The sequence below is a fragment of the Theobroma cacao genome, chromosome 2, assembly GCF_053813885.1.
Source record: "Theobroma cacao isolate CCN51 chromosome 2, ASM5381388v1, whole genome shotgun sequence".
NCBI lineage: Eukaryota > Viridiplantae > Streptophyta > Magnoliopsida > Malvales > Malvaceae > Theobroma > Theobroma cacao.
In genome coordinates, this window is record NC_142640.1 from 41090460 (window position 1) to 41109725 (window position 19266).

The window sequence follows — 19266 nt, forward strand, 5'->3', positions numbered from 1 at the left end:
TCCAAATCGAACTCTCCAGAATATCTTAAGATGAAAGTAACCCATGAAGCCTATCACTTATTTTGGGTTACTTTCATTACTATCAGCATGAAATAGTTGTTCCACTTCTTTTAGTTTTTCCTTGTGAAGCAATGTTTCATTTATTTTAATTATTCTCTCATTATTCTCTGCATAGCATTACATTACTGTAAACAACTAAGAATAAGTTAATAGTCAAAATCAATTATCTACACTATTAATGTGCAAAATCTTTTTCATGGTAAAAAAAAATTCAATATTGCTAACCCAAGTCACCATCAATATACTGTTTTTATTTTCTATTTTTTTATGAAACCCTTAATTAATATAGTTGCTAATTTGCAATACATATATTTTTTCAAATTTTAAATTTAAGATTTTTAAGATGAAATTTGGAACTCCAATCACTTTAATGTCTTTCTAAAGACATGCAATTATGTAATTAGTACATAAAAGGATTTTAAAATTTTTATTTCTAATCAAAACAATGAAACAGCCTTGAGATTAAGATGAACCCTTGGGTCATACGAGCTTAGAAATTAACTTCAAATTCAATTACTATTGGATTAACTCAGGGAACAAATTGGCATTGCAAACAAAGACAAGTTCCCCTTTGCTTCTCTTCTAAGCATACAGATTATAAAAACCGATATAATATGCTTTCTTCTTTATATTGGGTAACATTGCATCTAATGGGGTCATTGCCTAATATAAAATTCGAGCAAGTTTTTCTTTGTTCTATACATCAGTTTGAAAACAAAGTACTAGAACTTGGATTATATGGTCTAAGAACACCAATCTATATCCAAATACATCAAAATATTGGATTCTCCTGTAATTATGAATTTCTTTTTATTAATGTCAATGGAAGACACATAAGAAGGAGATAGTAAAAGAAAAAGCCAAAAATATAAAAAGAAAAAAAAAGTCTAACTCCTAAGAATGGCTGAGAAGGGGATGACGAAGGAGCCATGTCAGCAGCGACTTGGACTTGTCTTCTGGCAAAGTGACTCCCGAACTCCATATCCAAGTACGCCGAACGACCAAAGTCTCCGAAAATCTAGTCCTAAAAAGTCCTGCAACTGAAATTCGTGCTGAACAAAGAGAAAGAGAATCAGAGAATGGGAAATGAGATTGCTTTGCCTCTGGTGGGGATGGTATTGGCAGAGTGTGCTCAAGTTGGACTAATGATAATGGGCAAAGCAGCCATGTCCCATGGGATGTCTAACTTCGTCTTTGTCTTTTATTCCAATGCTCTTGCCTCTCTCATTCTCCTCCCTTCTTCTTTTCTCTTCCACAGGTACCCTTCCTTCTCTCTCTCTCTTCTTTTTTCTATCTGCAATACCCATCAAACCATTTCGTTTGTTTGCTTTGCAGATCAGAGCGTCCTCCACTCACTTTCTCTATTCTCTGTTGGTTTTTCTTGCTTGGCCTTCTTGGGTATGTGAAATAAATGAAAACTATGATGTGGGTTTTTCTTTTTGTTCTATTTTCTAATTAATTCTTGTATCTTTTCAATCTCCATGGTGCATGCATGAGTGACAGATTCCATTGAATAGCTGTGGTTTGAGGGTTTGATTGATATTTTACTCGTATGCAGTTGCTTTGCCCAGATTTTTGGGTATGCTGGGATATATTATAGCTCGCCTACTCTTGGAACTGCCATGCTCAATCTCATCCCAGGCCTCACCTTCCTATTTGCTGTTGCTTTCAGGTTCTTTTCTCCTCTATCCTGTAGTTTTGTTTGTTACTGCTCAATCTGATAACTTTTACATTGTGATCTTCTGTTGTCACATAAGGTATTTCCCTGTTCTTTTTCATTTTCGCTTTTTGTGATGATGTTAGTTGATCATTCATGGAACTAATGCCATTTAATTCAATTAGATTAAGGACAAAATATGTACGAGGACATAGGAATAGAAGGACTGAATATAACAGGGGGAATGGCTGGATCCATAGTTTGAAGTAATATGTCTGCAGCCTTCATTTGTGGTTTGTTTGTATACCTCATAATTTCTCTGGGAATTTGATTTTTTGTTTCTGTAACTAAGAGATATGGTTGCTTTGAGGAAGCAGATTGCAGTCCCTAGGAGGTTGCCTGCTCTTATTAGCACAGAAGGGCATGCATGGGAATTCGTATAAATTACAAATTTGTTTAATCTGCTTGCCGTAAATAGTGAAGCTATCACCTTTATGAGCTGCTTACAACTGAGGTTCCTTATTATGACAGTTTTTCCTGCTTTTCATTCTCATTTTGAAACTTTGTTGGTTTGCCAAGGACTAATACTTAATTCCTTTTAGCCAACGCTTGTCAAGATGGACTTATCGCTGGTGTTAGGTATTGTCATGACATTCTTATTGGTGATGGAATCTGAATTCTAAGTGTGAATTGAATCCAGGTGATAGATGTGGTGTAGAAATCAGAAGAAATTTCAGGGTGATTATGGTTCTTGTTAGGTTTTTTCTTTCATTTTTTTCCCTTAAAAAGGAAAATGAAAGATAATGAAAAGAATGCTATACTTTCATTTGAAATCTATGGGGTTGGGCTTAGCTTCCTGTTTTTGTCCAATCCTTTTCCCTGTTATATGTCAATACATGAATGAACTGCATTGACTATTTACATACTTGTCATGCATACAATATGGTACAAGTGCAGTTATGTAACAGTAGCAGATGGGTAAAAGATTTAATAATATAGATGGACCTAAATTGAAGCATTTGATGATTTTAGGATGGAAAAACTGCATTTGGGAAGTAGCAGTAGCCAAGCTAAATCACTGGGTACTATAGTGTCAATTGCAGGGGCATTTGTTGTGACTTTCTACAAAGGCCCTTCAATTTTGATGTCATCGTCACGTGCAAGCTCATCTCATCAATTTCTCTTGCAACAGTCAAATTGGGTTTTTGGAGGATTTCTCCTTGCAGCTGATTGTTTGTTTGCTTCTGCCTGGCTTATTGTTCAGGTGTAGTCCTCTTCTGTGTAGGTGTATAGAAAGTTCAAGCAGATTTTGTTATCATTCTTACCTTAAGAGAAAGGAGATGATTTGTATTTGTTATCTTTCAGGCATCAGTCCTTAAGAAATTCCCAGCTGAACTTATTGTTGTCTTCTATTATTGCTTCTTTGTTACCCTTCAGTCAGCAATTGTCTGTTTGGTCATGGAAAGAGATCTTAGTTCTTGGAGCTTTAAACCTGATGTGAGATTGGTTGCTGTTCTATACTCTGTAAGTGGTGAGGGTCAGAATTATTCATTGTAACTTAGCTGTTGGGTTCTGCATTTCTTTTTTATTTTTGTTTTATTTGTTTGCCAGAAGCTGTTGGCTTCTGCATGCATACCTATTTTGCACCTAGTTAATCAATAACTTTATTATGGGAAAATGTAGGCTGTTTTTGGCTCTGCATTCCAACTAGGGGTTTCTACCTGGTGCCTGCATAGGACAGGGCCTGTTTTTGTTGCCATGTTCAAGCCTTTGGGAATTGTCATTTCGGTTATCATGGGTGTTATCTTCTTAGGGGATACATTCTATCTTGGAAGGTAACGTATTCATCACTCACTATAGCTGTTATTGCAATAGTTTTTCTGTTTGTGTTGTTATTACAACTACTGCAGCTGCTGCTGCTGCTTTCCCTCTGGTTTCTGTTTAGAGCTCTTTTAAGCTGTGGGATGGAGATGGGGGTTTTGAGTTTTATATCCCATTTATCGTGTTGGTCTTTCTCTTGTTATCCACCTTTTCATTACTTATAAAAGAAAGTAAGACATATAAGTTACTAATTTTGTTTCAAAAATGTTACAGTTTACTAGGAGCAATTGTCATTGTTGCTGGATTTTACTCTGTGATGTGGGGAAAAGCCAAAGAAGGAAAGATAGATGTGTATGCTCAGGGGATGAGATTGGAATCAAGCAGTCAAAAAGTCCCTCTCTTGCCAAATAATACTGGAGAAACTTAGGAGCTTTTTGTACAGTCAGTCAAAGCAGGTACCTCATTCTGAATGTAGTAAGTTGAAGTTAAAAGCTGCCATTGTGTCATCTTCATCTAATCTTGGGGCTTTAGATCACTATAATCTTGGTTCATCTCCAGATAAAGCCCATTTGAGTAAAGCTCAGTCTAAATAATGTAGGAAACTGTTGACCTAAGATAGCCTATCTTTTTATTACAAGCCAGCCCACTGGACTTCATGGCCTATATCTCAAGCTGCCGTTGTTCATGGCCTAGGAATTGAATAGTGGGACTCTTCAGTGCGAATAGATCATTACATTAAATAAATAAATGAAGTCATCCACTTTTTGTTCTATATTTAATGTGAAATCATCAAGTTCATAATGAGGACCTAAGATTTTCTATGGCATCTTTTTGGATATGCACTTTAACCTTTTACATTAGTTCTTAATCTCATAGTTGTAGCCCAGGGCATATCCAGACTTCATTACATTACACATGGTGCATATATAGCATTGGGTTGAAGGTTGAATAAAGAGTTGAAAAGCCATTCTCATACAGTTTTAGTTTAGAGTAGATTTAATTGAGTTGGTAGCATTAATCATTATAGTAATTGACTCGTGTCAGATTTCAAATTTATCTCAAGGTTCTGACAAGTATTTTTTGTTATTTACATATATATGCAATATTGTCGGCATATGTTACATCAGGTTGGTATTGATGGTCGGTTTGAATTAGCCATAGCTTTCTCTGCTGGTATGATGCAGAACAACATTCCAGATTCATCTTGTATCATATTCAAATTTGAAATGCCCCCTTCTGTCGGCCGCCTGATGCATTCTAATCTACAGAGTGGTTTTCTCATATTTCCTCTTAATTTATGGGCCAGGAGACAATGTATGAGGTTATTTCCAAATAATATCTGCCGCCTCCATGTATGAGAAGACAACTTTAATACCTAGCTTTTATCCATTCGAAACATTGAAGCATTTTTTGTAATCTGCCATATTCTTTTTTATTAGTTATTTGTCAACGCGTTGATAATCTGCATGTTTTTCCTTTTACTTTTTCTGTTTTTTTTTTTTTTTTTTGGTTCCTGTAATGAGTTGTGCAAATCCTTAACAATTTGAGCATATGGCACTTTTGAAGTTCCAGTTGTTATTGTAAGTGCTTTGCCTGCACCTGAAGGGAGGAAAAGTCTAACCGAATCAATGTGAAGGACATTAAGATATTGTTTGTGTAATACTGGGTCATGGATATGGGAGGCACGATTGTGGATGTGAGCGATGCACAGAAATTTCAGTTTTAGTCAGCAGGGTTATGTAGTAAACTAAAACACTAGTCTTGCTTCAGCTTTACACATTAGGGGAAGTGCACTGCATCTCAAATCCAGCCATATTGTTACTATTCCTCTCCTCTTCCAATAACTAGGTAATGCATTGCAATTTCAGCGCTTTGTTTATTAGAGAGGTTAAGAAGTTTTGTGATGTATAGCAGAGTGGAAAGGGATAAGCTAGCTTCTCAAAAATAGAAAAGAATAATGGGGATTAAAGGATTATAAATTGATATCTCTATCGCACGGGTGCGAATCATTCCAATATTTAGTACCATGGAAGCATGTCTTGCACATCAGACATTCTGTCTGATATCCGGAATGAGGATATGAAGGGAATGACCATGACCAAGCTCTGATTCATATCCTCCTTCATAAATTTATAGGGAATTCTGACGTCTAATGGGTGGCTATAAGTTTATCAGCTACACCGATTCAAAACTGTAATGAAAAACGTCATGCTTTGCTTTTGATTCTTTTCAGTGGTAATTGCCCCAAATTCTTTGTCTTTAAATCCAAGGGACACGATAGATTCCGGGGAGGACCAATTAAGGTAGAAAAAGAAAACAAAAAAAGGTGAGGAAAGCGATGGGGGCCTAGGGGTGGGTGAGGAGCCCTCTGGTGTCAAATGTCAAGATTGGGACATGGACCATTGCAGGCAGATACACCTTTCAACACTCGTATTATAGGCGATAACATCTGCCAAGTAGCTGAATGGCAAAAGTTGAGATCACTCCGTTTAGCATCTCACTTGTACTAGTGATCATCCGTTGAGAAACCAAGCTGGACAAACCTTGCACCTTACCTACTTTGCTCACTCCCTAGCAGCTTTTACTTGACCGTGACAGAGTGTCAAGAGTGATGATAGCTTAAACTATAAATATTTTGTTCTGTTTAATTTACTGAACCACCAGCAAGGCTTCTTCATATATATCTGAAATCTTTAATTCATTACGACCATCCGGTCCAAAACAGCGGCAAACAGGTTCCTTGGGTAGTAAACTAGATTGAATTCTCTTATCAACGGTCTGTAAGCTGATGAAATACTGAAATGGTAGCAAAATATACATTTACTTCTTCCATTAGCCTCGTTTAATCATTCCCTGACCCTGAGCACCAGACCCAATAAAAATTTGACCAATCCAAATCCACCCAAACCGAAGATTGTTTCCTTGTGATGAGAATCGAGAGCATCACCCTTGGCCTCTCGAAAAGATCTTAAAGATTGGGAGGAGATGTTTAGGTCCCCTCTTATTTTAGGGCAAGTGGGTGGACCCGGAGGCTTATTATCACGCTTTAAGCTAGGGCCATCATCTATGTCGACCACAACTCCAAACGGACCAACCCCATGAAATCAAAAACATTTTAGATTATGGCCCATTGTTAACTATTAAACATTTGCAACAACAAAAAAAAATGGAAAGGGCGTAATAATTTATTGAAAGACAAATTAGAGCAAAACATGTAGCCAGAGTTTTTAATCAAAATGAAACCAATGGTTTTTCTGTACATAAAAACAAAAACATGAATCCCACGTCAGCATCTCCCCCTCTGCTCGGAGCTGGAGTCAGTCACCCGAGTCGCCTTTTCTCTCCCAAGTAGCTTCACCAATATTTGAAGGGTTACTCTTGCTGTCTTCTCCTCACAAAAGAAAGTCTGATCTTTCTTTATAAATACCCCACATACACGCAAGCACGAGGCCAAAGGGAGACAGAGAGATAGAGAGAGGGAGAACAACTTTCAGTCTGCTTCGTGACAGGCTTGATAATTTCTTCGTGATCTCTTCTTCTTCTTGTTCTTGCTGTTTGTTTTGAACAGCCAAACGAGAAAACGTGGGGGTACTGAGAGAGAAAATGGGTGAAGTGGTACCATTTACACTGATGGTGATAATGGAGGGTTGCACCATAGGATTGACGATATTGGCAAAAACAGCCATAACAGGAGGGATGAGCCCTTTTGTTTTTGTAGTGTACACCAACGCTATTGGCTCTCTCTTGCTACTCCCTTTGTCCTTCATTTTTCATCGGGAAAGGTGTCTCCTCTTATCTTTCCCGTTGTATATCACTTGCTTCTCATATCTTGACACTACCTTGTTTGCTCTTCTTTATCTTCGTTTCTTTATCATTGCAGAACAGAACAGTCGCTCCTCACCTTCCCACTCCTCGTGCGTATATTTTTCCTGGGTTTAACAGGGTATGTTCCTCTTTATTTGCTACAGTCGTAAGCGTAGTTCTAAGTATGCATAAATGTTCCTGAAGGAACAAATGTCAAGAACTATGGTTTGGGATCTTCCTTCGCAATTTTGTAATTAAGTTACTTCCTCAAGTCTTTAACATTTGGCTCTTTTTTTCTTTTTGTGCTGTTGATTTGTAGCATAGCTGTATCTCAGAACCTTGCATTTGTTGGGCTCAGCGATAGTTCCCCAATCGTTGTATGTGCAATGGGCCTCCTAATACCATCTCTTTCCTTCTTGCTTTCCATCATTCCCAGGTTCTTAACTTTCTCCAAGCCGATCTTCTTTTTTTCAATTTCAGTTCAATAAAAGAAAACTTCTATAAAACGACATCAATATAGCAAAGTTAATATTCAGATTCTTTTTTGGAGATTTGAACCATCTAATGAGCCAAATATTCATGTGCAAAGTTAATATTCATAGTTGACAACTAACCATATAATTTAGATGATGACACATCGATCATATTTTTGAGTTTTGATGCAATTTATTTATTTATTTATTGTTTTTGTATGTAAAGTATTTAAGGTTTAAATACTAAAAAAGCTCTTTTGTTTTTCAAAGTTGTTTAGATAAGTTATTCTTATACTATTGTACTCCATTGAGATGTTGAAGTATTATTTTTATTTAGTTGAGTATTTATTTCAGATGAAAACTTTTAAAATTTTTAATTTTTGCACGTCCATGTCGACATGTCATAGACATGGTATAATAAGGGCTTCTTATATACTGATATGACATTATGTAAACCAAAATTACATGTCATCTAAGCATCAACTAAACATAATTTTTCATATTTTGCCACATAGAAGGTGATATGACAAATATATATATATATATATATATATATAACAATCATGTAGATGTTAAAATAGTAAATATAACTGGTTTTCATTCAAAATAAAAAAAGCTTAATTAAATAAAAATAATATTTTAATACCCAAAATTGAGTACAATAAAAGAATATGAATAAGTTTAAAAAATTTGGGAAAGTACCAAAATCCTTTAAACAATTTTTACTAATAAATGTACAATAAATAAGTTAAAATATTCCATCAATTAAGTTTTTCAATATTTTATAATACATTTATCCTCACCTTTAAATTCAATTATGCACTCGAACATTTGGTTCATTGGTTAATATAGATTCCCTTACTTAAAAAATAGAATTCAAATCCCTATTTTTCAATTAAAAAAACCTTTAAATTCAATTATTTGTTTTAAATTCACACAGAAAAATAATAATTATAAATATATTAACAGTATTGATGTAGAAAAAAAGATTGGAGTGGAGTACATAATTATATTTTAAAGCTCGACCCACCTTAGATCAAAGACTTAAGCCCCAGGTAAAGGCAGTCACTGGAACAGTTTTTGACATTTCATTATCACAGGACGACAAGGCTCGATTGGAGAAACTCCAGCAGCCAAGCCAAACTGATGGGCACCTTGATTTCAATAACGGGTGCAGTTGTAGTAGAACTATACAAAGGCCCGTTTATACGAAAATCCTCTTATTTCTATGCCCACCAACTTAAAGTTATACCAAAGCTTTTTGTTTTCTACTCGGCGCCAGACAATTGGATTCTTGGTGGTATTCTGCTTGCGGCTGCCTCCTTATCTGTTGCAATGTGGAATGTTATTCAGGTACAATATAATTCAGTCCACAAATAAAACTCGAAATATGGGCCTCAACTTTTATAATTCCTTTTCTTTTTATCTTACAAGCAATATTGGAACTGTTTGTAATTCCTAATTGTCAGCTGGGAACCGTCAAGCAATATCCACAAGTGATGAAAGTGGTCTCTTTTTATAGCTTAGCTGGGACTATCCAATGTCTGGTCTTCTCTTTGATTATGGAGAGAGACCTTAATGCTTGGAAATTGAAACTCAACCTGGAGCTCCTACTCATTGTTGTGACAGTAAGAAGGAAACACCTGAATTTCTGCTAGAAGACAAACCATTAATTAATGACTAAGAACTAATAGATTCAATAATTATGTTTATAGGGAGTCTTTGGGAGTATTATCCGTAGCAACGTTCATTTAGCATGGTCGCGAATGAAAGGCCCTTTTTATGTGCCCATGTTCAAGCCATTTGGGATAGTCTTTGCAACCTTTTTTGGCGTCAGCTTCTTTACAAACAGTCTTCATTATGGAAGGTGATTAAATCTTTTCTCTGTTATTTTTCTCATTTCTCAGCTGCTTTAGCCAGGAATGGCATTAAGCTTTGAGAGCCAAGTTTTCTTATAGGGCAACAACATGTATATTAGAAATTAAACTTGAAAGCTGATGAATGATGGCTTCTACTTCATTCTTAAGGTTCCAGCTTCCTTGTCCTCCAATTTCCTTCAATTAAGCAAAAGTTATAGGTATTATACAAGGTTTCATGTACATTTCGTATTACTGTCTCAGTATTATCTGCATGTTAAAACCATGAGGATCAAAAATACTAGGGTCTCCTCATCCTTTTCCTTCATCTTCCTAATATCTCAACTCTTCCATCTTATTACACAACATTTTACAGTGTAATAGGAACATTAATAACCGGAATGGGATATTATGCTGTGATGTGGGGACAAATAAGAGAAGAGGAACTGCGTAAAGAGCGTGATGTTGAAAGAACCGATGATACTTCAGACCAGATCAAGACCCCTCTCTTGCAGGAGCAGGAAGAGGCCCAAGTCTAGAGCATCAATACAACAATTACTGAATGCAAGTGGAGAGCCTTCTTTTTTTTTTTTTTCTTTAATGAAAGCTTCTCCTGCAAGTGGCCTGATCACTAAAATCAAAAGGTGCTTTGATTTGCTAGAAGCACTTCAACTACGTGTAAATACATACGATATGAAGGCCATTTACTGTAAATTGTAAATCTTCTGGCTTGTTGTTTTCCCCCCTGCTTGCTGGAGGTTTGAGGACAGCGTCATCAAGTTTTAAATGACCCTGTCAAATATGGTTTCTGCTTGAACAAAAACGGTAAAAAAAAAAAAAAAATCATAAACCATGTCTTCTGTATATTTTGGTGCGTTGGAACAGTTAAGGTTTCTTTGATTTATTTAGCTTACCTATTTTTTCACTTCTTCCTTTCGCTGTATTTCTCTTTTTTTTTTTATTGAATAATTCAGGCGAAAAACTTCATTAATCATCAGAAATATTGATACAATAAGGCATTCTCTTACTAGACATAAACAACTTAAACTGTAGCCCTTACCAATTCTAATGTCATGCAAAAAGAGCCTCATTATAAAACCTTCTCATGATGAAACACAGTGAGATAGAACTCATGAAAAGGAAAAAGAGTACCCTTTGGTACATGTCTATTACATTAATCAGGGGATCTTGTAACCCTTCCATCCCAACCAAGCTATTAGCTACAGCGCATGTGAATCTTGCAAAACAATATTTACTATGTTGTTCGGCATATCTGCTACATTTGTCCAAAAGACTTCACCACTCATCAATGTCTTTGCATGTTGAGCCAAGGAATGAGCTGCTTTGTTGGCCCCTCTACCACAATGAGTAATTACTTGACAATAAATCCTCTCTAACAGCAACAAGCAATCTTCCACGATGTGGCCCAACTGACCTGTACTTCTACGGTTTTTCACCCAGTGAACAACCTCTTTGCAATCAATCTCTGCTTCACTGATATAGATTCATTGTTGGCAGCAGATCAATAGAGCCCAGGCTAAAGCCTTTAGTTCAACTCCCACTACATTTGTGCCGTGAGTTGTGAGCTTTGAACCTGCTAAAATCACATCCGCATTCTGATTGCGCACGATGAATCCAGCCCCCAATTTACATTCTCCACCTGAATGAAACAAAGCCGCATCAGTATTTAGTTTAGCACTATTCAGCCTGCCCCATACCTCACTTGTATTCTCATATCCATCATCCTTTGAATTTCCATGCGCTCGAAAAGCCCTCCGAAACTGATGAATTAAGTCCAAACCAATCTCCACCACTACCATTGGGGTAGATCTACTTTGATTAAACACCACTACATTTCTTGTTTTCCATATGGCCCATAATAAACAAATGAATTCCTCTGTCTCATCTTTATTCAATACTTCAAAAACTCCCTGCAACCAATCTATAATTGAATCATGGAAGTTGGAGATATCCCGAAATCCGCATTTAGTAGTCAACCAAACCAACCTTGAGAATTGACAATTACATAGACAATGAAAAGCTGTCTCAACCTCAATCTCGCATAGTGGGCACATGACTTCTATGTTTACTCCTCTCTTAATCAATTCACTTCTCGTAGGAAGGATGTCATGAATTACTTTCCACATAAATAGCATTGTCTTCCTTGGCACTGCACAATGCCACAATTTTTTCCACAACCAATTGCCTTGAACCGAAGAACTTGTATTAGTTACATTATCCAAGGTACTGCCCAAAAATTTATAACCAGATTTTACTGTATAACTACCATTCTTCGTATCAAACCACACTTGACAATCAGGAATTTGCCGAACACTTAATGGGATAGACAAAATCTGTTGAGTGTTGAGTAATTCCACCTGATAAAAGAGAAGAAGATGAGTCTGGGCACAAATTCAAAGCAGCTGAAGAAAAGAAGAAGATAGACACGGTGTCATTTTCAACCAGCAGTTAAAGAGCTAATGAAATGAAAATCAGCTTGACTTTTTATCACTTATTACTGTTTCTTTTATTTTGACTAAACGGTGTGTTGGTAAGTCATTTCATTTGGTTTGTAAGGCTGAGAAAGCCACGTTTTTTTCATGTTCTTTTTATTTGCCTGGTATTCTTGTTATTTCTTCTTTGCTGTTGCTGTGGCCGTTGAAAAGCACAGAAACCCATTTCTGGTACCCTATGCACAGCTGTTTTTTCCTCTTATTTCTTTTTCCAATGCCGAGTATTTCGGATCTGATGTAAGTGCTCATATAAATATAGTCAATAAAAGGATGAACATGAGATTTTTTTACCCCCAATTTTTCTTCATAAAAAACGTTTGCTCCCAACTCCTTTGTTCTTCATTTTTTATGCTCTTTAATTGATTTTGACAAATTTTAACATGGTATCAGAGCTATAAAGTGATCTTAAAGGACCCTTTACCTCAGTCAATCCTCACCTTGCTTGTGGCTTCCTGGTTATAGCTCTATCTTCTGCTCATGGCCACTGCTGGATTTAGCACCTTTGCTCCTCCAGTTTTCATTGGAGAAAATTATGTTTTCCGGTCGGTGAAGATTTAGTCCTATCTCAAGGCTTTTAGCCTTTGGGAGGTGCTGGAGACCGGGACTGAACCAAAGCAACGTTATGCTAATCCAATCTTAGCTTAGACTAGGCAGTTTGAAGAAGACAAGGCTAAAAGGTATAAGGCTCTTTCTTGTTTACAATCTGTACTGTCTGATGAAATATTTGCTAGGATAATGCACCTAGATAATCCTAAGGAAGTTTAGGATCATTTAAAGGAAGAATTTCAAGGTAGTGACAAAACCCGGAAGATTCATGTCACGACCCGGAACTCCCCATCGAGCCCGTGACAACCGCCGCGAGGCCTCGACGGACATTCTTCACCCCGAATGCCGATCAAAACCCCGCAAAGCTCTCGTATCAGCTTTCGCACTTCCCCGGTGAGCAATAGTTATCAAATATCAAAATTCAAGAGATTACAAATCATTTCCAAATCAGAACATAACATTTTGTTTTCTAGCTCATAGGGGCATTTTCGTCATTTCATTTTTTTTTTGAAAATCTCAAAACTTGCTAAAACTGTAGTAGGTAAGCAGAAAATATATATTTAATGATTTAAAAACAAATTAAGTATCTAAAACGTTCATTTGAAGTGAAAATTTGACCAATTGAATATAATAAAAATATTCAATAAAATAAACTATTTTCTTGTAAAATAATTTTCATAAAACTATCGGTTCATAATTCTTATAGCGTAAAAGTTAATTATATTCATATATACTATAAAGCAAATAACCAAAGCATAAAATTTCTTTTACAGTGACACGTGGGTCCACCTCTAACCAAAATACATCGGAAGCTAGAAACCTACAGCTTTTACCGATTCGAGTCCAAATGAAAGTCCTTGTCAAAGTCAGCTAACTATAGAATTCCCCGAGCTTGAAATGTGAGGAAATGAGGGTGGTGAGATTATAAAATCCCAGTGAGTAAACAGATACCATCTAAACTATCTAAAGTCGAGTAAATTGAGACAATTAAAATAAATCATCATACTGTAATTTCATTACCTTTTAACACATTTCAACCAAATAAAATCAATCCATAAGAATCAAGTAATCAACTTGGCTTATGAATTTCTTAAAACTTTAGCTCGTGCCAAAACTCATACTCGGTGATACCTTGTGCAGGGCATCCAACCGAGTCCGCTAAAGCTGTTAAAATTTTTGTATACACTTAAAATATATTTTTAGTTTGAGAAAAATACAGCCGTTCCTTGGCATTGGTTGAGTTCCCCTTCACGTGGTGGTTTGGCGTGAAGTGAACCTTAAGCTTTACCTTAGGAGATACCCTACGTGCCTCTCCGTTCGAGGTAAGAATATAATGGAGTTTACCGTGCCCCTCTAATAGGCTGATCCACGAAACCCCCTCTGCAGTGAATAATTAATATATAATCCACCAATCAATAAAATTCATTCTAGCATGACATGGCAATTTATCGCAACCTAGCCTCTCAAGACTGAATGCACAGTATAAATAATTCTAACACCAAAATTAGTTTAGCCATTCATGCTCATTTATTGTCATAAGCCATTCAATTCAAAACCATAAATTTGCAACACAAGCAGGCAGTCTCCAATTACTCTATTTTCAAAATCAGTATTCAATTTTTCAGAAAATTTATAAAATCATTTTATAAAATCACAATTTCTCTTAAAACATAGCAATTTACCATTTAAACCCATTTTTCATAAAATCACACAATTGTATAAAACTACTCTAGATAATTAAGACGATAATAAGTTCACTCACAGTTCTATGAGTCGATTTACTCCTAATCCCAGTCTCCAAGCACAATTTCTGTACTTTTACCAGTGTACTTTGCTCACCACCTATCCACAATGTACAATACATAATTCACCACATCAATACTTGACCATTATAAAATCAATTCAGGTTCGGTATATATGCATGATATGATATACAACTTATCCGACTACCGTTTAAATACGGTGCTGACCTAATTCGGCCTATTATCTCCAATTTAACTCCAAATCAATTCTTCTCACTTTCTACACTCCAATTATACCTAAATTACCTTAATGACTGTGAATAAGATTCAATTTATCAGTCTCGATAGCAAATTATGAAAATACCCCTAGTGGGTAAAAATTCGTATTTTTGCTCCGAAAATTCCCATTATTTTTCTAGGCTCATAATTCATCATTTCTTAACTAATTCTCCTAAAATGCAAAACAAATTCATCCTCACTCAGCACATGATAAATTCGACCATTAATGGTTGTGGGAGAAAATAAATTCTTTTCTTGTTGTTTTGTTTCTAAATATGCTAAACTAACTTAAAACACTAACATAACTTAAAATCAAATTAATCTAACAATTTTCTCTCTCCTAACCCATTTTTCAGAATTGAATTCATCATAATAACTCAATATTCAACCATGAAAATCAAGAACAAAAGCATGGGTAAGCTAGGTATTAAGGAGAACTAAAGAAATTCTAACTTACCTAGCTTGTTTCCTTGATTTCTTCACTTTTTCTTTGAATTTTCACCTAGGTTTTCTTGTTTTTCCCTTTGTTCTTCCTCTCTTTCTCTCTCTTCCTTGCTTGGCCTGCCATATGAAGAAAATGGGCTGATTTTATGCCTTTTTAATAAGAAATAATAAAATAATAAAGGTATGACACATGTCATTTTCTTATTGGTTTATTTTTAAAATTTTAAAATTTTAATCCTTTTTATCTCCGCCACACAATTAGTCAATGGTCAAAATGAGGATAAAGGAAGACCATGTGCTGAAAAAATGTCTTGGTGGTGAAAAATTACAATTTTGCCCCTGGGGTGGTAAAATTACCATTTTACCCTTTTACTCCAAATTATACCGAAATTAAACTTTTTCACTTCTAAACCTCAAATCTTACTCCAATAAATCAAATTATACTCTAATAAGTCAAATGGGGCAAAAAAAAAATCTTTTCTAAAATTCCCATTTTGTCCCCAGAGGGCAAATGACCATTTTGCCCCTAGATAGCGAAAATTCCGGTTTATCTTCAAATTGATTCTCGAACTCCGAATCACCATATTAAACCATTATGGGACTTTAAAATCTTAATTTCATAGTAAATTCTCTATTTAATCTAGTTCGAGGCTTAAATCAACTTTGTTGTACGTCTAGGTACAATACCGACTTTTGTAAATTTTTCGAGACTCTCTTAGCATGCAAACATGCTATCCATCACATGTATGTCATGATAAATATTTTTATAGAGTCGGGCTTGTCATCTTCTCCCCCACTTGGATCAACCATATGATCCTTCTTCTTGATTGACTTCGTCATCAGGCTAAATATTAATATTTTAATATTATTTTATTAATAAAATATTATTTTATTCTAAAAATTTTATCTTGTCTCCTTGGTACCCAAAATACCTTATTATGCCTCACTTGACTTCCGAATCGCTTTTTATCTCACAAATTCTCCTCCGATAAAATTATTATTATTTTATTGTTATTTTCTCACTTGCGAAATATTTTATCCTAAACTACTCATTTCGTCTTTTATCACTTTTAAACATTTTAATTGACCTCAATTTGCATTCGATCAACTTTATTTATCACCATATCAAAGTATGGGGTATTTCAATTCAAACCTTTAATCTAACCAGACAATTTGAAATGTTAACTATAGATGAAAGTGAGACCATTAGAGAATTTTCTAGTAAGATGATGGGAATTGTTAATCAACTTAAGCTGTTGGGTAAGGAGATGACAGAGGAGAGGTTAGTCAGTAAGATGTTGGCGGGGTTACTTGAGAAATATGAATAAAAAATCTCCTCCTTAGAGGATTCAAGGCATATTGGTTAAATGACATTGAAAGAACTAGTCAATGCATTAGAAGGACTAGAACAAAGAAGAGCTTTTAGGCAAAATAGACTCACAAAGAGTGCTTTAGTTGCCAAGGCTAAAAATTAGAAGGTAGGAAGCAGCAACACTAGGAGGGTTGATGCTGACAAAAAGGAGAAAGAGAAGAAAGTTGAGGAGAAGAAAAATGGGGATAAGAAGAAAGCTTATCCACCCTATTCACATTGCAAAAAGACAAATCACACAGAGAAATATTGTTAGTTCAGACCTCATGTGAAGTGCAAAAAATGTCACCAGCAAGGACATGTACAGAAAGTGTGTAAGAACAAAGGCAAGAGTGTTGATGAGAAAGCAGCTGTGGCTGATGAGCATAAATCAGATGATGAAGTACCTTTCATGGTTAAAAAGGTGGATAATGAGGAGAAAAACAATGTTTGGTTGCTGGATAGTGGATGTTCAAAACACTTGACTAGCTGCAAAGAGAATTTTATCAATTTGAATGAGAATTTTAGAACTCAAGTGGAAGTTGGAAATGGTGATATGTTGCTGATACTTGGAATAGGTATAATGGGAGTGCAGACACCAGGTGGCATTAAGTCAGTTGCAAATGTTTATTTTGCTCCTGATGTGAGTCAGAACTTGCTAAATGTTGGTCAGCTGGTGGATGAAGGCTTTGAATTGAATTTCAAAGACAAAGCTTGCATAGTGAAGGATCCAACTGGTGTTGAACTTTTCACATTGGAAATGAGAAACAAATGTTTCCCATTAAACTAGATCACTCTCAAACATATTGCTTTCAAATGCACTTTGTCTGATACTGAATTGTGCCACAAGAGGTTTGGACATGTGAACTATGGTTCACTGAGTTTAATGGCCTCGAATTGTTTGGTTGATGGGTTGTCTCACATGGCAAACTTAAACAAGATATGTGAAATGTGTCAATATGGCAAGCAGAGGAAATCATCATTTCCACAAAGCAGAACCTAGAAAGCAGCTTGTAAGCTGCAGTTGCTGCATACTAATATTGGAGGACCAATGCAAACACCATCTTTGAATGGAAGCATGTATTATATGCTCTTTATTGATGATTACACTAGGTTCTGTTGGATTTATTTTTTAAAGTTAAAGTCTAATGCCTTTAAGGTATTTACTAAGTTCAAAGCCTTGGTTGAAAATCAAATGAGCTTAACTATTAAGAAGCTCAGAAGTGATAATGGGGCTGAGTATACTGTTAATGAGTTTGAAGAATATTTAAGCAAATTAGGCATAGTGCATCAATTGACTATGCCTTATAGCCCTCAACAGAATGGTGTCTCAGAAAGAAAGAACAGGACTTTAATTGAAATGGCTAGGTGCTTGCTGTTTGAGAAGAAGTTACCTAAGTTCTTGTGGGCAAAAGCAGTTAATACTGCTAACTATCTGCTACATTTGACTTCTACTAGAGCTCTGGTAGGCAAAACTCCATATGAAGCCTGGTATGACATGAAACCTTCAATCAAACATCTAAAAGTCTTTGGATGTATATGCTTTGCTAAAGTTCCAGATGCAAGAAGAACCAAGCTGGACAGTAAGTCTATGTTAGCCATCCATCTTGGGTATAATGAAGCTTCAAAAGGTTACAGGGTGCTGGATGTCAAAAGCATGAAGTTATTCATCAGCAGAGATGTAGTGTTTGATGAAGGCAAGTTGTGGAACTAGGAAGCCAAGCAAGTTGTAGGGTCAGATAACTATGTTTCAGTTGAAAATCAATTGACAGAAGAGGAATTTGAGTTGAATTCAGATGATGTGGATGAGATGCCAGTGGGAGGAACAAAAAGTCTGTCAGATGTTTATGCTAGATGTCATGTAGCAATCTCAGAACCTAGCTCATATGTTGAAGCTGCCTCTGATGAACATTGGAAACAGGCCATGGAAGTTGAAATGAACATGATATGGAAGAACAAAACTTGGGTGCTGGTGGACAGGCCAACAGATCACAATGTTCTAGGTGTCAAATGGATTTACAGAACTAAAGTGAATCTAGATGGTTCAGTGAACAAATACAAAGCAAGACTAGTAGTTAAGGGATTTGCTCAGATATATAGTGTGGACTACATGGAAACATATGCACCCGTGGCTAGACATGATACAATAAGGTTGCTGACAGCCTTGTCTGCAAGAGAAGGTTGGTTAATTTATCATTTTGATATAAAATCAGCTTTTTTGAATGGTTACTTGAAGGAAGACATATATGTTGAACAACCTGATGGTTTTGTTGAGAAGGGGTCCAAAGCCAAGGTTTGTAAATTGGTAAAAGCTCTTTATGGTCTCAAACAAGCACCAAAGGCTTGATATGAGAGAATAGATGCTCACCTGCTGAATTAAGGTTTTATCAGAAGTTCTACTAAAGCAACACTCTATATAAAAAAGGGTAGTGATGCAGTTAATCTAATAGTGGCAATGTATGTTGATGATCTACTTGTCACTAGTCTTGAGACTGATTGCCTGGCTGAGTTCAAGTCATAGATGCTGAAGGACTTTGAAATGACTGATCTAGGTCGATGACCTATTTTCTTGGGATGGAATTTATTCAATCATCCAATTCTATAATTATTCATCAATCAAAGTATGCTTAGGACTTATTGAAAAAATTTCACTTGGATCACTGCAAGGCTGCTAAAACTCCACTAGCTGCAGGTACTAAATTTTGCAAGCAAGATGGGTCAAC

The 19266-nt window shown here is 35.9% G+C and overlaps 4 protein-coding genes across 7 annotated transcripts; 3 read left to right on the forward strand and 1 right to left on the reverse strand.

Annotated features, from left to right (window-relative positions):
- Positions 1-969: 969 nt before the first annotated feature.
- LOC18609428 (WAT1-related protein At3g28050-like) lies at positions 970-5186 on the forward strand. Of its 2 annotated transcripts, none has more exons than XM_007044533.3 (8): positions 970-1318; positions 1396-1458; positions 1619-1732; positions 2750-2981; positions 3155-3241; positions 3401-3552; positions 3812-3993; positions 4666-5186. In XM_007044533.3, the coding sequence occupies exons 1-7, from the start codon at positions 1140-1142 to the stop codon at positions 3963-3965; spliced, it is 981 nt and encodes a 326-aa protein (XP_007044595.1). In that variant the 5' UTR covers positions 970-1139; the 3' UTR covers positions 3966-3993; positions 4666-5186. The 2 variants fall into 2 exon arrangements, with proteins under 2 accessions (XP_007044595.1, XP_007044597.2); XM_007044535.3 differs by having other exon boundaries at positions 972-1318; positions 3083-3241.
- A 1588-nt stretch (positions 5187-6774) lies between these two features.
- Positions 6775-10598, forward strand: UMAMIT36 (nodulin MtN21 /EamA-like transporter family protein). Of its 3 annotated transcripts, XM_088804128.1 has the most exons (8): positions 6775-7320; positions 7419-7481; positions 7662-7778; positions 8916-9168; positions 9285-9443; positions 9531-9682; positions 9843-9892; positions 10048-10179. In XM_088804128.1, the coding sequence occupies exons 1-7, from the start codon at positions 7142-7144 to the stop codon at positions 9877-9879; spliced, it is 960 nt and encodes a 319-aa protein (XP_088660254.1). In that variant the 5' UTR covers positions 6775-7141; the 3' UTR covers positions 9880-9892; positions 10048-10179. The 3 variants fall into 3 exon arrangements, with proteins under 3 accessions (XP_088660254.1, XP_017970117.1, XP_007044600.2); XM_007044538.3 differs by lacking the exon at positions 9843-9892 and having other exon boundaries at positions 6784-7320; positions 10048-10598; XM_018114628.2 differs by lacking the exons at positions 7662-7778; positions 9843-9892 and having other exon boundaries at positions 6778-7320; positions 10048-10598.
- A 578-nt stretch (positions 10599-11176) lies between these two features.
- Positions 11177-11746, reverse strand: LOC18609430 (uncharacterized). The gene has a single exon (XM_088803571.1). It carries the CDS (start codon positions 11744-11746, stop codon positions 11177-11179), a length of 570 nt encoding a protein of 189 aa, XP_088659697.1.
- A 4675-nt stretch (positions 11747-16421) lies between these two features.
- On the forward strand, positions 16422-17333 carry LOC148764287 (uncharacterized). Its single transcript, XM_088803572.1, has 2 exons — positions 16422-16477; positions 16826-17333. Exons 1-2 carry the CDS (start codon positions 16422-16424, stop codon positions 17331-17333), a joined length of 564 nt encoding a protein of 187 aa, XP_088659698.1.
- Positions 17334-19266: the final 1933 nt, after the last annotated feature.

What these genes read in the sequence shown, in the direction of transcription:
- UMAMIT36 (XM_007044538.3), top strand. Translation starts at nt 7,142, where the DNA reads ATGGGTGAAGTGGTACCATTTACACTGATGGTGATAATGGAGGGTTGC. An exon ending in CAATGTGGAATGTTATTCAG is followed by an intron (nt 9,169 to 9,284) that starts GTACAATATAAT and finishes CCTAATTGTCAG; the next exon opens with CTGGGAACCGTCAAGCAATA. An exon ending in AACAGTCTTCATTATGGAAG is followed by an intron (nt 9,683 to 10,047) that starts GTGATTAAATCT and finishes AACATTTTACAG; the next exon opens with TGTAATAGGAACATTAATAA.
- LOC18609428 (XM_007044535.3), top strand. Translation starts at nt 1,140, where the DNA reads ATGGGAAATGAGATTGCTTTGCCTCTGGTGGGGATGGTATTGGCAGAG. An exon ending in CTATTTGCTGTTGCTTTCAG is followed by an intron (nt 1,733 to 2,749) that starts GTTCTTTTCTCC and finishes TGATGATTTTAG; the next exon opens with GATGGAAAAACTGCATTTGG. An exon ending in CTGCCTGGCTTATTGTTCAG is followed by an intron (nt 2,982 to 3,082) that starts GTGTAGTCCTCT and finishes GTTATCTTTCAG; the next exon opens with GCATCAGTCCTTAAGAAATT.
- LOC148764287 (XM_088803572.1), top strand. Translation starts at nt 16,422, where the DNA reads ATGATGGGAATTGTTAATCAACTTAAGCTGTTGGGTAAGGAGATGACA. An exon ending in AAGGAGATGACAGAGGAGAG is followed by an intron (nt 16,478 to 16,825) that starts GTTAGTCAGTAA and finishes TTGTTAGTTCAG; the next exon opens with ACCTCATGTGAAGTGCAAAA.
- LOC18609430 (XM_088803571.1), bottom strand. Translation starts at nt 11,746, where the DNA reads ATGTGCCCACTATGCGAGATTGAGGTTGAGACAGCTTTTCATTGTCTA.